Raw genomic sequence first — 15,974 nt, forward strand, 5'->3', positions numbered from 1 at the left:
ATAGGATAGTGGAATGGGATAGTGGAATGGGATAGTAGGGGAGCCATCTTTAAGATCTGGATCACGGTTTCATGAACTCGTAAAGTTCCCTAGATGCCTGTGGGCGATCATCTTATATTCTGTAGTGCTGTTCCTCTCCTAGCAACCAGCCTACTCCTTGGCTTCCAGATCTAGGAGACGCCACACGGCCACTAACTGTATTTGACAGATTATACCGCTTGACTTAATGACTTAATGAAGCTCAAGTGTCTGGTCTATTAATGCTGGGATGAGAACTATGGTTCTAAAGCGCTTTGTTTACCTTATACACCCAACTGTGATCTTTTTCTGGCTATTGTGTTGTTAGGAAGTGACGTCATAGCAGAGTTGTGAGTGGGTGTGTATGAACTGAATTGGTCTGGGCAGAGCTGGTCTTCAAAGGATGATGAGACTTTTGATTCCTCAGGAACTTCTCTCACACCCAAATCGTGTTTCCATAAATTAATATCGACCTGTCAAATAGAACGATGCACCATCTGCTAGCATCAAGTATGTATGTAAAACCACAGGAAAATATCGACGCGACATACTTTCCAGCACGGGAAACGGTCGGCCTACTGCAGCACACTCAGTCAGCGCACTCAGTCAAGTCGTTGATTAGATTTCCACTGTATGAGCTGAGAGCAGACCATCATAGGGCTATCATACGGTGTTGCTTTAAAGCTTACGTCTCTCAGGAGCGCTTGCGGTCTGCCCACTAACTGTCGTAAAGAGGCTGGTGGGACTAGGAGCTGTGGCTTCATGACGGATGGCTCCCATCTAATGGCCTGTGATGTCGGAGCATACATCCCCCAGCCTGTCTGGGACACTTTACTGCACTTACCATCACAGGGAGAAAAAACTAAGGCGTTAGCCTGTTTAACAGGACCCGGCGAAATGTCTCCCTTGAGACAAAATGGCGGGAAGGTGGAGCCTGTAAGGTTAGCCTGCAGTAAGACAATGGGGTTGGTGAGGGGTCAAACCGTTTTCAAGAGGGTTTTAGTCTACAAATATGGTATTTAGGCTACATTAGTTTGACAATTGAGCTATAGGTTCAAGTGTTTTTTTGAAGGTACTTGACCAACATCGGGTCGTATTCGTTCGGAACCAGGTTCTTGATAATAGAGAACTTTAATAGTACAAAAATTGTACTAGGCTGACATTCTTACTTGAAAATGTTGTATACCTTTTGAAAACCTGAGTACTTGTCTTGCTTGTAGAGACTTTAAAGTTAAGCTATGGGATATTGAAGTTGACCTACCAGCAGACTGTTACAGCCAGCTCGTCAACTGAACAATTCAACAAATGCCCCAAACGCGTGGACATTATTAAAGGCTCTCTCCCACTCTCTCTCTATCTCTCTATCTCTCTGTCTCTGTCTCTTTCTCTCTCTCTCTCTCTCTCTCTCTCGCTCTCTCTCGCTCTTCCCCCCTCGCCCTCTCGCTCTCTCTCTCCTCTCTCTCTCTCTCTCTCTCTCTCTCTCTCTCTCTCTCTCCTCTCTCTCTCTCTCTCTCTCTCTCTCTCTCTCCCCACTCTCTCTCTCTCTCGGGGGGTTAAGAGATCTGGACGGGGGAGTGGGGGGGTGTTTAGAGATATGGACGGGTGGGTTAAGAGATCGGTGTGTGTGTGAGAGACTGAGTGAGAAAATAGATGGAATGGGAAGTGAATTATATTGTGTGGGGGTGTGTGTGTAAAAAGGGGCGACCCAGCATGAGAGGTGCACCTACATCAAAATAAACAGATGAGGATAGACTGGAAGACGGAGAGGGACAGCAGCTGATCTACGCATCACAGCACTATGGACAGAAAGGGGCCACTGCAGCAATAGAAGGAGGATGGAGGGAGGGATTGAATGACAAAACGCTCAGAGAGAGAGAGAGAGAGAGAGAGAGAGAGGGCGATAGAAGTCAAGCAAGGCAGGGAGGTTTAAGCCCACAGTCACTGCAGGAAGAGATCTGATTGGCTGCTGCGGCGGATTTGACCAATGAGAATGCGTGGTTGCGAATTCAACTGCGAGAGAAGGTTGGGCGCTAGGTTACCTGCCGCCCTCAACAGGACACTGCAGGGACAGGACAACAACGGCTCTCGTTCAGGAAAGGTTAAGAGTAGGAGAGGAAGGTAGAAAGCGAGGTTGAAGAGTCGTCAGGTTATTCTAGACCTGGTTGGACCTGCTGTCTTTACCTTGACAAACAACTTGTGGAATAAAGTCTTATTGGTTATTTTAAAAAGTTGTAATTGATTCTAAATCGACCCCTAGCCCTACATGAAGGGGTTGATTTTAAATTGGGGCATTCCTCAAGTCCCAAGTCTGTAACACTGTGTTGTGTGAATTGTTTTGGAATCGTTTCCCCTAGATTTTTTCTTAAACAGACAAAGCCCCCAGCACCATTAAATGGTAGGGAAATCAATGACGCAGGAGCAGAGGACACTGCCATGTAGGTGACAATGTGTGTGTACCTCCATGTCTGTCTGTGCCCGCTGTGCAGGGCCAGGAGAGAACAGATTTAGCAGCGGAGGTGGAGAGGGGATGAGAGCATTAAGCTCAGCAGGATGCGAATAACAGGCCCCAGGAACGGAACGTGACTGGACTGGACCGGCCAAACATAAAGAGACAGAGAGAGATGGGGAGAGAGAGATGGGGAGAGAGAGATGGAGAGAGAGAGATGGGGAGAGAGAGATGGGGAGAGAGAGATGGAGAGAGAGAGATGGAGAGAGAGATGGTGAGAGAGATGGAGAGAGAGATGGAGAGAGAGATGGGGAGAGATGGTGAGAGAGAGATGGGGAGAGAGATGGAGAGAGAGATGGGGAGAGATGGTGAGAGAGAGATGGGGAGAGAGATGGGGGAGAGATGGAGAGAGAGAGATGGGGAGAGAGAGATGGGGAGAGAGAGATGGGGAGAGAGAGATGGAGAGAGAGAGATGGGGAGAGAGAGATGGGGAGAGAGAGATGGAGAGAGAGATGGTGAGAGAGATGGAGAGAGAGATGGGGAGAGAGAGATGGGGAGAGAGATGGGGAGAGATGGTGAGAGAGATGGAGAGAGAGAGATGGGGAGAGAGAGATGGGGAGAGATGGAGAGAGAGATGGGGAGAGAGAGATGGGGAGAGAGATGGAGAGAGAGAGATGGGGAGAGAGATGGAGAGAGAGAGATGGGGAGAGAGATGGGGAGAGAGAGATGGGGAGAGAGAGCTGGAGAGAGAGAGATGGGGAGAGAGAGATGGGGAGAGAGAGATGGGGAGAGAGAGAGATGGGGAGAGAGAGATGGGGAGAGAGAGATGGAGAGAGAGATGGGGAGAGAGAGATGGGGAGAGAGAGATGGGGAGAGAGAGATGGGGAGAGAGAGGGGGAGAGAGAGATGGAGAGAGAGATGGGGAGAGAGAGATGGAGAGAGAGAGATGGGGAGAGAGAGATGGGGAGAGAGAGATGGGGAGAGAGATGGAGAGAGAGAGATGGGGAGAGAAGAGAGAGAGAGAGAGAGAGATGGGGGGGAGAGAGATGGGGAGAGAGATGGGGAGAGAGAGATGGGGAGAGAGAGATGGGGAGAGAGAGATGGGGAGAGAATAGATATGGATAGAGAGAGATGGAGAGAGAGATGGGGAGAGAAGAGAGAGAGAGAGAGTTCACAACCGCAGTGCCACCGTCATTGATATGAAGTGCTAATGCCTTGTTCAGTGCCATGGAGACCATGACTCTACCGTCAGGGTTAGATTGTGGAGAGAGAATCAGGAGGCCGCCAGATAAAACCCGTACTGCCTCTCTTGTTCTCTCCTTTATTCGTTCGTTCTCTCTCTCTACTCCCCCTTTCCTCCAGATGTCAGTTCAGCTAGCCTCCAGATGCGGGGGGCATCTCCCCCTCCCCTCCCATAGCAGAGTGGTGCTTTCTACACACGCACGCCGCCCAGCGTGGCCGTGTTTTTCTCCCTCTATGGGCAGGATTAGTGCCTGCCGCCGCCCCCCGTCGGCCTCCTGCACCTCATTGGCCGCTCCTCTCAGGACCAACGCTGACGGGGGGACCACCGCTGACTGTAGATCACCGTGGCGACGACCGGGGAGGGGGGTTCCACTGTCGCCGTGGCAATGGGGAGATGACCACTGGAGCAAAAAAATAAAAAATGGGGAGAAAAAAAATAGATTTGTGAAGGAAAGAGGACCACAACAACAACAAGGGATTAACCGTCGGCTCCAACTGAGCAATCAGGGAGTCTGTTTAAAACGGCACCAGAAACACCCAGATTCTCTCTCCCTCTCCTCAGTGCTAAGCTGCTGGTCAGATTGGACAGATGTTCAAAAACTAGAAAAAAATTAGATTTGAAACAGCCCTCGGGACTCGGGTGAAAGACGCGTTCTACATACTCTTGTTTTCCAATGCCGCCTTCCTGTATTTTTTGAAGATGAGGCTATAAGGTAAGACGGACTGTGGACATAGAACGAGTGCAGCATGCGTCAGCACTGAGGCAGGACCAACGAACAAGCAGCGCGCGAGAGAAGGAGAGAGAGACGGATGGTGACAGCCTGTGATGGAGGGATGAGGGAGGAGGAGAGCAGAGAGAGAGAGAGAGAGAGAGAGAGGCTGGACTGGAAGGTCATTACCACTAGGTGAGACGGAAATAAACGAGGATCCGTCACCCTTTGACACCTCCTCTCTACAAGGCTATCCTCAACACCAATCAACAGAATAGCTGACTCCTGTTGCAGCTGCATATAGGGAAACCCTCCACAGAATCTGACTCAACCTGCCAACCAGCCAAGACATTCCCAGAGTACAATCCTATCTTGCGCCTGTCCTTCTAACTGTACCTGACCCAAGAACTTGGTCACTTGTAATGGCTGGCTGACCACAACATCCCCTTTTGAATGAAACCCAAGAACTGACCTCTGTCTACAGAAAAGAAGAAAGGAATATCTTTGATCGCTACAAAGCTGTTGTTCACGAGAACACACACTGGATTGGCCATTGTCTCAGCCCGAGGTGGACCAGGACAAGACTGGACTGAGGCTGTTGGAGAGCTGACTGACTGACTGACTGACAGACAGAAAGACCGACAGACGGTGTTGGACTTTACCATGGGAGAGACGGCTGAGTACCAGCGACTGGATGAGACATCAGACTACCAGCAGCTGCCCAGCGTTGACGAGGAGGTAGTTCACTTCACACCCACACCTATCATGGAATGATGGTCGCTGTGTTTTCTGACAGCACTGCTGCCGAACTACTTATCAGTAGAGAATACGTAGCCTGCATTATGACATGGCAGGAAGTGTGTGTGTGTCTGTGTGAGTTTCAGGTCCTGTTCTGCATACCTGAAAGTACTCTGTATTATTTAGTATTGTGTTATCTATTAGTCATTATTTGGATTGTAGGTGAAGTATTTCAAGTCGACTGATTAAAGAAATGCCTTCATATCTCTGTTGATGTGATAGTACCTTGTTGAAGTCTAGTGCTTTGTATGTAACCCTGAATATAAAGAACACCACCGGGCTAATGTATCGTCGGTGTGTATACCCCATGTATGTTGTGTGTGTGTGTGTGTGTGTGTGTGTGTGTGTGTGTGTGTGTGTGTGTGTGTTTGTTTGTGTTCCAGATACCCATCTGACAGTATAGTTGTTGCCATCTCCCATTCATTCAACATAAGCAGTGATTACGGCTAGGCTAGGCTAGGCTAGGCTATATTTGTTGTGTCTATCTGTACTGGTCTGTGTGTCTGCTCAACCCTTCTGATCATGACTCAGTCACTTTTTCTGTCTCACACACACACAAATACACACCCAGCCCACGTTATTGAATGCAGAACCATGAGGTCATTGATGAAGTGCTGCTGAATGAGCTTTCTGATGGGACGCACCCACACCGTCCTCTGTTCTCCCCCACACCCTCCTCTGTTCTCCCCACACCCTCCTCTGTCCTCCCCCACACCCTCCTCTGTTCTCCCCACACCCTCCTCTGTTCTCCCCTACACCCTCCTCTGTCCTCCCCCACACCCTCCTCTGTCCTCCCCCACACCCTCCTCTGTCCTCCCCCACACCCTCCTCTGTCCTCCCCCCACACCCTCCTCTGTTCTCCCCCCACACCCTCCTCTGTTCTCCCCACACCCTCCTCTGTTCTCCCCCACACCCTCCTCTGTCCTCCCTCCCTCCATCTATCCATCCCCATCCCTCTCTCTCTTCCTTTTCTTTCCCTCCTCATATGCAACCATTAGAGGGCTGTCTGTCTCTGCACTGACAGAGTAGCCTGTTCTGTTAGGTCAGGGGAGGAGGGCTACGGTTGCCAAAGAGGAGGTAGCCATGCCAGTTGTGTGTGTGTTCTGTGTTCTGTGTGTGTGTGTATGTGTGTGTTCTGTGTTGTGTGTGTGTGTGTGTGTGTGTGTGTGTTCTGTGTTCTGTGTGTGTGTTCTGTGTTCTGTGTGTGTGTTCTGTGTTCTCTCTCTGTGTGTGTGTGTGTGTGTGTGTGTGTTAATAATATAATAATAATAATATAATAATAATATGCCATTTAGCAGACGCTTTTATCCAAAGCGACTTACAGTCATGCGTGCATACATTTTTTTTGTGTATGGGTGGTCCCGGGGATCGAACCCACTACCTTGGCGTTACAAGCGCCGTGCTCTACCAGCTGAGCTACAGAGGACACAGTGTTCTGTGTTCTGTGTGTGTGTTCTGTGTTCTGTGTGTGTGTTCTGTGTTCTCTGTGTGTGTGTGTGTGTGTGTGTGTGTGTTCTGTGTTCTGTGTGTGTGTTCTGTGTTCTGTGTGTGTGTTCTGTGTTCTGTGCATGGATTATATTTGGTACATGCCTGTACATTACCCAGCATGTGTATCTGTCTTTATTACTGTTTTTCTTTTGGGTATGTCCAGTCCTACTACTACACTATACTACACTATACTACACTATACTACACTATACTACACTATACTACACTATACTACACTATACTACAGTACAGTCCTACTACTACACTATACTACAGTCCAGTCCAGTCATACTACTACACTATACTACACGACACTATTCTACATTATACTACACTATACTACAATTTACTACAGTGTACTACACTATACTACAGTATACTACACTATAGTCCAGTCCAGTCCTACTACTACTACACTATACTACATTATACTACAGTCCAGTCCTACTACTACACTATACTACACTATACTACAGTATACTACATTATACTACACTACACTACAGTCCAGTCCTACTACTACAGTATACTACACTATACTACACTACACTACAGTCCAGTCCTACTACTACATTATACTACACTATACTACACTACACTACAGTCCAGGCGTACTACTACAGTATACTACACTATACTACAGTCCAGTCCTACTACTACACTATACTACACTATACTACACTATACAACAGTATACCACACTATACAACACTATACTACAGTCCAGTCCAGTCCTACTACTACACTATACTACACTATACTACACTATACTACACTATACTACACTATACAACAGTATACCACACTATAATACAGTCCAGTCCAGTACTACTACTACACTATACTACACTATACTACAGTCCAGTCCAGTCATACTACTACACTATACTACACTATACTACAGTCCAGTCCAGTCATACTACTACACTATACTACACAACACTATTCTACATTATACTATACTATACTACAATTTACTACAGTGTACTACACTATACTACAGTATACTACACTATACTACACTATAGTCCAGTCCAGTCCTACTACTACTACACTATACTACATTATACTACAGTCCAGTCCTACTACTACACTACACTATACTACACTATACTACATTATACTACACTACACTAAAGTCCAGTCCTACTACTACAGTATACTACACTATACTACACTACACTACACTACAGTCCAGTCCTACTACTACATTATACTACACTATACTACACTACACCACAGTCCAGGCGTACTACTACAGTATACTACACTATACTACAGTCCAGTCCTACTACTACACTATACTACACTATACTACACTACACTACAGTCCAGTTCTACTACTATACTACACTACACTACACTACACTACAGTCCAGTCCTACTACACTACACTACATTATACTACAGTACACTACACTATATTAGATTACACTACACTACAGTACACTACACTACACTACACTACAGTATACTACACTACACTACAGTATACTACAGTACAGTACAGTACACTACACTATACTACACGACACTATTCTACATTATACTACACTATACTACAATTTACTACAGTGTACTACACTATACTACACTATAGTCCAGTCCAGTCCTACTACTACTACACTATACTACATTATACTACAGTCCAGTCCAGTCCTACTACTACACTATACTACACTATACGACAGTATACTACATTATACTACACTACACTAAAGTACAGTCCTACTACTACAGTATACTACACTACACTACACTACACTACAGTCCAGTCCTACTACTACACTATACTATACTACACTACAGTCCAGGCGTACTACTACAGTATACTACACTATACTACAGTCCAGTCCTACTACTACACTATACTACACTATACTACACTACAGTCCCGTCCTACTACTACACTATACTACACTACACTACAGTCCAGTTCTACTACTACACTATACTACACTACACTACATTATACTACAGTACACTACACTACATTACAGTACAGTACACTACACTACACTACTGTATATTACACTACAGTATACTACACTACAGTACAGTACAGTACACCACAGTACACTACACTATACTACATTATACTACACTATACTACAGTATACTACACTACAGTACACTACACTACAGTATACTACACTACACTACTGTATATTACACTACAGTATACTACACTACAATACAGTACAGTACAGTACACCACAGTACACTACACTATACTACATTATACTACACTATACTACAGTACACTACACTATACTACATTATACTACACTATACTACACTATACTACATTATACTACACTACACTACAGTATACTACACTACAGTACACTACACTACAGTATACTGCATTATACTACACTATACTACATTATACTACACTATACTACATTATACTACACTACGCTACACTACACTACATTATACTACATTACACTACAGTCCACTACACTACACTACACTACACTACATTATACTACAGTCCAGTCCAGTCCAGTACAGTATAGTCCAGTATACTCCAGTCCAGTATACTCCAGTCCAGTCCAGTATACTCCAGTCCAGTCCAGCATACTCCAGTCCAGTCCAGTCCACTACATATTGACCTTGTAAAGAAGTCCAGTCTGTGTGTTCTCTGACCAGTATGTTGGAGCTCTGGTGTGTATGAATGTGTGTGGCCTTGGGTTGACGTTGCAGGGTGAATCGGGGGACGCAGAGCCGCTCACACAGCTGCAGCTCTCCCCTTACACAGCAGGCTGCATGCTGTGGGGTGGGAGGTGGGAGGAGAGAGAGGGGAGGGTGGGGTGGGGTGGGGTGGGAGGAGAGAGAGGGGAGGGTGGGGTGGGAAGAGGGAGGATTGAGACTGACTGGCTGGCTGGCTGACTGACTGGCTCACTGGCTGGCTGACTGGCTGGCTGGCTGGCTGGCTGGCTGGCTGGCTGACTGGCTGGCTGGCTAACTGACTGGCTGACTGGCTGACTGGCTGGCTGGCTGGCTGGCTGGGTATTATTTGCACACTACTGTTTTGTCCTCAAAGCCCCAACCCTTCTCCCCAACAACTATGTCTTGTTTACACCAGTGATCCCTCCCTCCATCATACTGCGCTATGTGCTCCATACATTTTCCTCTGGCAAAGAAGCACTGAATTATGGAAAGAATACTGTCAAACTCTCAATACTCTGCAGCGTGAATTATGTTGCAATTCTTCTCTGACTTTGTTAATGCGAAGACGGTGATTAGGCTATGTAATGTTGTAACGAAACCTTGCAAAACATTTTGCAACGGAAAAAACAAAACCAGTGTTTCTTATTGGACAAGATCAGGTAGTACCTCCTTGTTTCACAATCAGTTTTGTGCCAAATGAACATTATCTAGTTCTCTTCCACGGTCCTGGTCTGGGATGAAAGGACAGGAGGGTTTGTGCAGTAAGTCAAGCCCCCCTGATGTAAAGTGACATTGTGCTGTGTTGTGTGGTATTAGGTTGGGAGTCCCACTCTCTGCCAAAGCTCCATCTATCCTCTTGTGCTCTTGTACCCCCACCCCAGCCCCCCTACACCTTTACCATTTGGAAATAATATTGAGGCTGTTGTTAATCAAGAAACAACACCAGAAATGTTCACCATTTCAGACCTGTACTGAGAAATACTGATGCACGACACTCTCTTTGTGTCTGTGTGCATGTATGTGTATTTGTTGTTTGTTTGTGGTTTGTGTGTGTCCGTTAACGCTTTTGTGTCATCCTGCTTAGTTCGCTCAGGGTCGTATTCAGGTGGGTACACAACGTTTTTAAACGTCATGCATTGGAAAACGAAAATGAGAGTCCAAGTACTCCCTGCCTGTTTCAGTCGATTTTCTTCCGTTTGATGCCAAATGAACATGACCCAGGGTCCAGTCATAAACGAGGACATCCCAAATCTCATTATTTGACTAATACGATGTACACTGAACAAAAATATAAACGCAACATGTAAAGTGTTGGTCCCATGTTTCATGAGCTGAAATAAAAGATCCCAGACATTTTCCATACTCACAAAAAGCTTATTTTACTCAAATCTTGTGAACAAATTTGTTTACATCCCTGTTAGTGAGCATTTCTCCTTTGCCAAGATAATCCATCCACCTGACAGGTGTGGCATATCAAGAAGCTGATTAAACAGCATGATCATTACACAGGTGCACCTTGTGCAGGGGACAATAAAAGGCCACAGTTTTGTCACAACACAAGTTTTGAGGGAGAGTGCAATTGGCATGCTGACTGCAGGAATGTCCACCAGAGCTTTTGCCAGATGATTGAATGTTGATTTCTCTACCATATGCCGCCTCCAACGTTGTTTTAGAGAATATGGCAGTACGTCCAACCGGCCTCACAACCGTAGACCACGTGTATGGCGTTGTGTGGGCGAGTGGTTTGCTGATGTCAGTGTTATGAACAGAGTGCCCCCTGGTGGCGGTGGGGTCATGGTATGAGCAGGCAGAAGCTACAGATAATGAACACACAGTAGTACGTGGGTAAAATCACCGGGGAAGCCAATCCAGAAAAAAAGCCATATTACAACCTATGTGTTGATGAATGAATGTGTTGTTTGCTCTATAACCTTTTAGTTCATTTACATGTGATGTGCTGTTCGCAAACGATTCGTTCTTTTTGAATTACTCATTTTACTAACTCGAGAGTCATGATTCGTTTTCCTGAGTGACTCGTTCATTTCAGTCGTTCGTTGGACCTGCTAGTTCTGGCCGCAATGAGTCCTACAGCAGGATTCATACACGCTCCAATGGCTCAGCGGCTGCAGAGACGTGCTCCGACCACAATGCAACAACTGTCTGTCATATGTGCGAAGGGAAATAGGTCATGAGCATAGAGAAGGAAAATACATGTTTAGAACTGATCATTGATCTCATGGTGCAAGAATGACTGCAATTAATTGATTATTGAATGTAATGATGGAAACAGCTTTGTAGAACCAAAGCATTCACAGCCTCTGGTCAACAAACTGAAACTCGAGAACGGAATCGTTTGAGGGGGTGCAGTTCGCGAACGATGTTGTGCTTTTCACCCTCAGCAGTCAAGCATTGCACTCCGCCAACGGTCGTTCACAATCTAGTCCGGTTGCTGCCACAACTAGACCTAATTTCAAATGTATCAAGAAACAATCGTATTTGTATGCCTAATTGACAAATGTACATTGTTTAAAGCACACGTCTACAAGTCTGAGTCACAAATGACAGCTCCAATAAGCCTCCTATGGTGAACGAGAGGCTTGTAGAATCATTACTCTTTTGAGTTTTCAGTTAATCGTCCGCCTGTAGGGGGTCCAGCATGCTCTGGTATTACTGAATCAAATGAACGGAATTAGTCAAAAGATTAGTTATTTTTAACTGAACGAGTCAAAAAGATCTGAGTCAGTAAAAAGAGCCGAACTTCCCATCACTAGTCCGAACGGTTTGGGCTACAAACTGATATGACCCCACCATCCGTTGTTTTGCACTACGACGCCTCACAAGACTCGTCTGAAGGTAACCCGGTACCAGGCTGAAAACTGAATAGAAGTGAATAGGGCATTTCCACGTCAAAGGTATACTGTTCATTCCACAGTAAAAAATATATTACATTTGGATTTATTTGACTATTCTAAATCAAATAGCTAAAAGACCCATGGTATGAACATCTTAAAACAATTCCATGTGTTAGCATAGTAGAACACTGAGCTCTTCAGTAAGGCCATTCTACTGCCAATGTTTTGTCTATGGAGATTGCATGGCTGTGCGCTCGATTTAATACACCGGTCAGCAACATCTATTAATATAATTTTTTGGGAGAAAAAACATTTGGGATGGTAAAACGTTTTCAGTGTAAACTTAAACAACTAAAACTAGATAGAAAGTATTTAGAGAAGATAATGGATCTATACATCTATACACTGAGTGTACAAAACATTAAGAACACCTGGTCTTTCCATGACGTAGACTGACCAGGTCAATCCAGTTGAAAGCTATGATCCCTTATTGATGTCACTTGTTAAATCCACTTCAATCAGTGTAGATGAAGGGGAGGAGACAGGTTAAAGAAGGATTTTTAAGCCTTGAGACAATTGAGGCATGGATTGTGTATGTTTGCCATTCAGAGGGTGAATAGGCAAGGCAAAAGATTTAAGTGCCTTTGAACAGGGTATGGTAGTAGGTACCAGGCACATCGGTTTGTGTCATTAGCTTCAACGCTGCTGGGTTTTTCACGCTCAACAGTTTCCCGTGTGTATCAAAAACGGTCCACCACCCAAAGGACATCCAGCACACAACTGTGGGAAGCATTGGAGTCAACATGGGCCAGCATCCCCGTGGAACGCTTTCGACACCTTGTAGAGTCCATGCCCCGACGAATTGAGGCTGTTCTGAGGGCAAAAGGGGGTGCAAATCAATATTAGGAAGGTGTTCCTAATGTTTGGTATACTCAGTGTATATTTTTAAATAAGATCATATTTGATAACTAACAATCACCCAAATAAAAAGTAGACTGTCAGGGAGAATCTAAAATTCCCAAAATGTCATGGCATGGGGCCCCCATTGATTTTGTTATGTTTGAGTCACCCAGATCGCATAAGAACACTGCATAAGCCACGGCAAAATGTGTAGAATTGAAGTAAATTAGCTTTAAAACATACAACTTTGCAACCCCTGCTGGAAAAAAAACCTGGGGAAACATTTCGTTTTTTTTCCAGACTGTCCCTGTGCAGTGGGTGTTGGGCTTTGGGGAAGGAGAGCTCTCTTTGTCCTGTTGTGATGATCAGGAGCAAGATGCATGACATCACCTCGCTCTCTTACCAGCTGTGAACCCTACAAAGAATTCCATCCATTTTAATGAACACAACAGGGACATGATGTCACCTTTAGTGGGAGTACCAGTTTGAAAATCAAAACCTATTGAAAATATAGGGGACCAACCAACCAACCAACCAACAAGAACTATCAAGGAAACACTGTGGAACAATGGTAGAAGGTTTTGGCTCCCCAGCTGTGTGTTTTTTCACCCAGAGAAGATGGAGGAAAGTGTAGACGGAGTCTGTACACCTGGACCTAACAAACAGCCTCACTCTCCAACAGCTGTCATCACCCCAATGTTTCAAAAATAACTTCCAGAAACCTTGCAAAAAACATTCCACTCTCGTTAGCCGAGCAGTATCGCTAAGCAGCACCGGCTGGATCCTCCTCGGACATTCCTCCCTTAATTAGTGACGGCGCAAAAGCAAACAGCCTGCCATTGAAGGGGAGAAAAGCAGCTGGTATGGGTTTGTTTATAGTCTGCAGAGATAACATTTTTGGAGGGTTAGCAGGCAGGAAATAAAGCCAGCACCAAATAAAGAAGAACATGCTGTTGGCCCGAAAGCCATGAGGGAATGGAGAGACTGTAGGGAGGAGTGAATGAGAGAAGAAAAGGGTGACTGGGAGAGAGGCAGAGGAAGAGAGAGGGAGATGGGTGCGTGGGTTAGCCAGATAGGGAAAAGAGGGTGTAAATGTGGGGGAGGGGGAGGGGGGAAGAGGCAAAAATGGTGGTGAGGGAGGGTGGGAGAGGAGAGAGGTGAGGAGAGAGAGAGAGGGGAGGAGAGGAGAGAGGGGAGGAGAGGAGAGAGGAGAGAGGGGAGGAGGAGAGAGAGGGGAGGAGAGGAGAGAGGGGAGGAGAGAGGGAGGGGAGGAGAGAGGGAGAGGAGAGAGGGAGGAGGAGGGAGGAGAGGAGAGAGGGAGGGGGAGAGAGAGGGGAGGAGAGGAGAGAGGGGAGGAGGAGAGAGAGGAGGAGAGGAGAGAGGGAGGAGAGAGGGAGGGAGGAGAGGGGGAAGGGAGGAGGAGAGAGAGGGGAGGAGAGGAGGGAGGGAGGAGAGGAGGGAGGGGAGGAGAGAGGGAGGGGAGGGGAGGAGAGGAGAGAGGGGAGGAGGAGAGAGAGGGGAGGAGAGGAGAGAGGGGAGGAGAGGAGAGAGAGATGGGAGGAGAGAGTTGGTGAGAGAGAGTGGAAAGGAGAGAGTCAGTGAGAGAGAGAGGAAAGGAGAGAGTTAGTGAGAGAGAGAGGGGAGGAGAGGAGAGTCAGTGAGAGAGAGAGGAAAGGAGAGAGTCAGTGAGAGAGAGGGGAGGAGAGAGTCAGTGAGAGAGAGGGGAGGAGAGGAGAGTCAGTGAGAGAGAGAGGAAAGGAGAGAGTCAGTGAGAGAGAGTGGAAAGGAGAGAGAGCGGGATTATTTTTTTCTCCATGTAAGAAAAGCTATTCAAGAATTGACTACATTTTTATTTCCAAAAATGCACTCAACAAATTACTGAATTCAAAATGTTATGTTATAGTGATATCGGATCATTCTCCGGTGTCATGCTTAATTACACCGATAGAAAATACACTTAGCGACAGAATTTGGAGAATGAACAGAGCGTATCTTCTGGACCCGAAATGTATTAAATACGTAAAACATAATTTTTTTACCTTTACCATTACAAATGTAGACATAGAGGACAGAGAAAAGCCGAACCCCGATATAATTTGGGATACCTTTTAAAGCGTACATTAGGAGAATGATAATCTCATACTCGGCAAAATTAACATACCTTAAAAAATATTTACTAGGTAAAGAAGAAAATACAATTTCTAAATTTAAGCAGGAAGACGATCTTTTACTTTTGAAGAGATCCAACAATTACAGGTTAAACTCAAATAAGGCATATTACTTAATGGCAAATAAACCTGGTAAATATCTCGCAGCTCTCACAAAACAAATACAAGCTAAACCAGTTAAAATGTTAAAAGATAAAGATAGAAATGTGGTAATTAGAAACAACAATGCGATTTAATGACAATTTTAAAAGCTTCTATTAACATTTATATAAATCTGAATTAAACAACAGTTGGACATAATCCTATAGCCTTCTTAGACTCAACAACCCTGAAGCAATTATCAGCAGATCAAAAATTATCACTAAAAACAGATCACCCACAAAGAAATATTAGATACTGTTCAAATATTCACGTGAAGGAATGGATGGCTTTCCCATAGAATTCTATTCAACATTTTGGGACAAAGTAGCCCCCATTTACACAAATGACAACACACATCACTCAATTCAGTACTTCCTAGTTCCATGTATCAAACAGTTATTTCAGTTATATTAAAACCAGGAAAATCTGTAGAGTTCCCTACTGGTTATAGACCCATAAGTTTAATAAACTGTGACAATAAAATAATAACAAAGCTTATAAGCAATAGAATGGCAAAAGTCTTACCAGGCTT

The 15,974-nt window shown here is 45.2% G+C and overlaps 1 protein-coding gene across 1 annotated transcript in view; it reads left to right on the top strand.

The window, feature by feature from the left end:
- Positions 1–3,626: 3,626 nt before the first annotated feature.
- Positions 3,627–15,974, top strand: part of LOC121580605 (activated CDC42 kinase 1) — a 67,135-nt gene continuing 54,787 nt past the window's right edge. Inside the window, exon 1 of the mRNA XM_041895575.2 lies at positions 3,627–5,154. Within this exon, the coding sequence (XP_041751509.2) occupies positions 5,080–5,154 (75 nt within the window). The 5' untranslated portion in view covers positions 3,627–5,079. The remainder of the gene's footprint in view (positions 5,155–15,974) is intronic.

Source organism: Coregonus clupeaformis, chromosome 14, assembly GCF_020615455.1.
Source record: "Coregonus clupeaformis isolate EN_2021a chromosome 14, ASM2061545v1, whole genome shotgun sequence".
Taxonomy (NCBI): domain Eukaryota; kingdom Metazoa; phylum Chordata; class Actinopteri; order Salmoniformes; family Salmonidae; genus Coregonus; species Coregonus clupeaformis.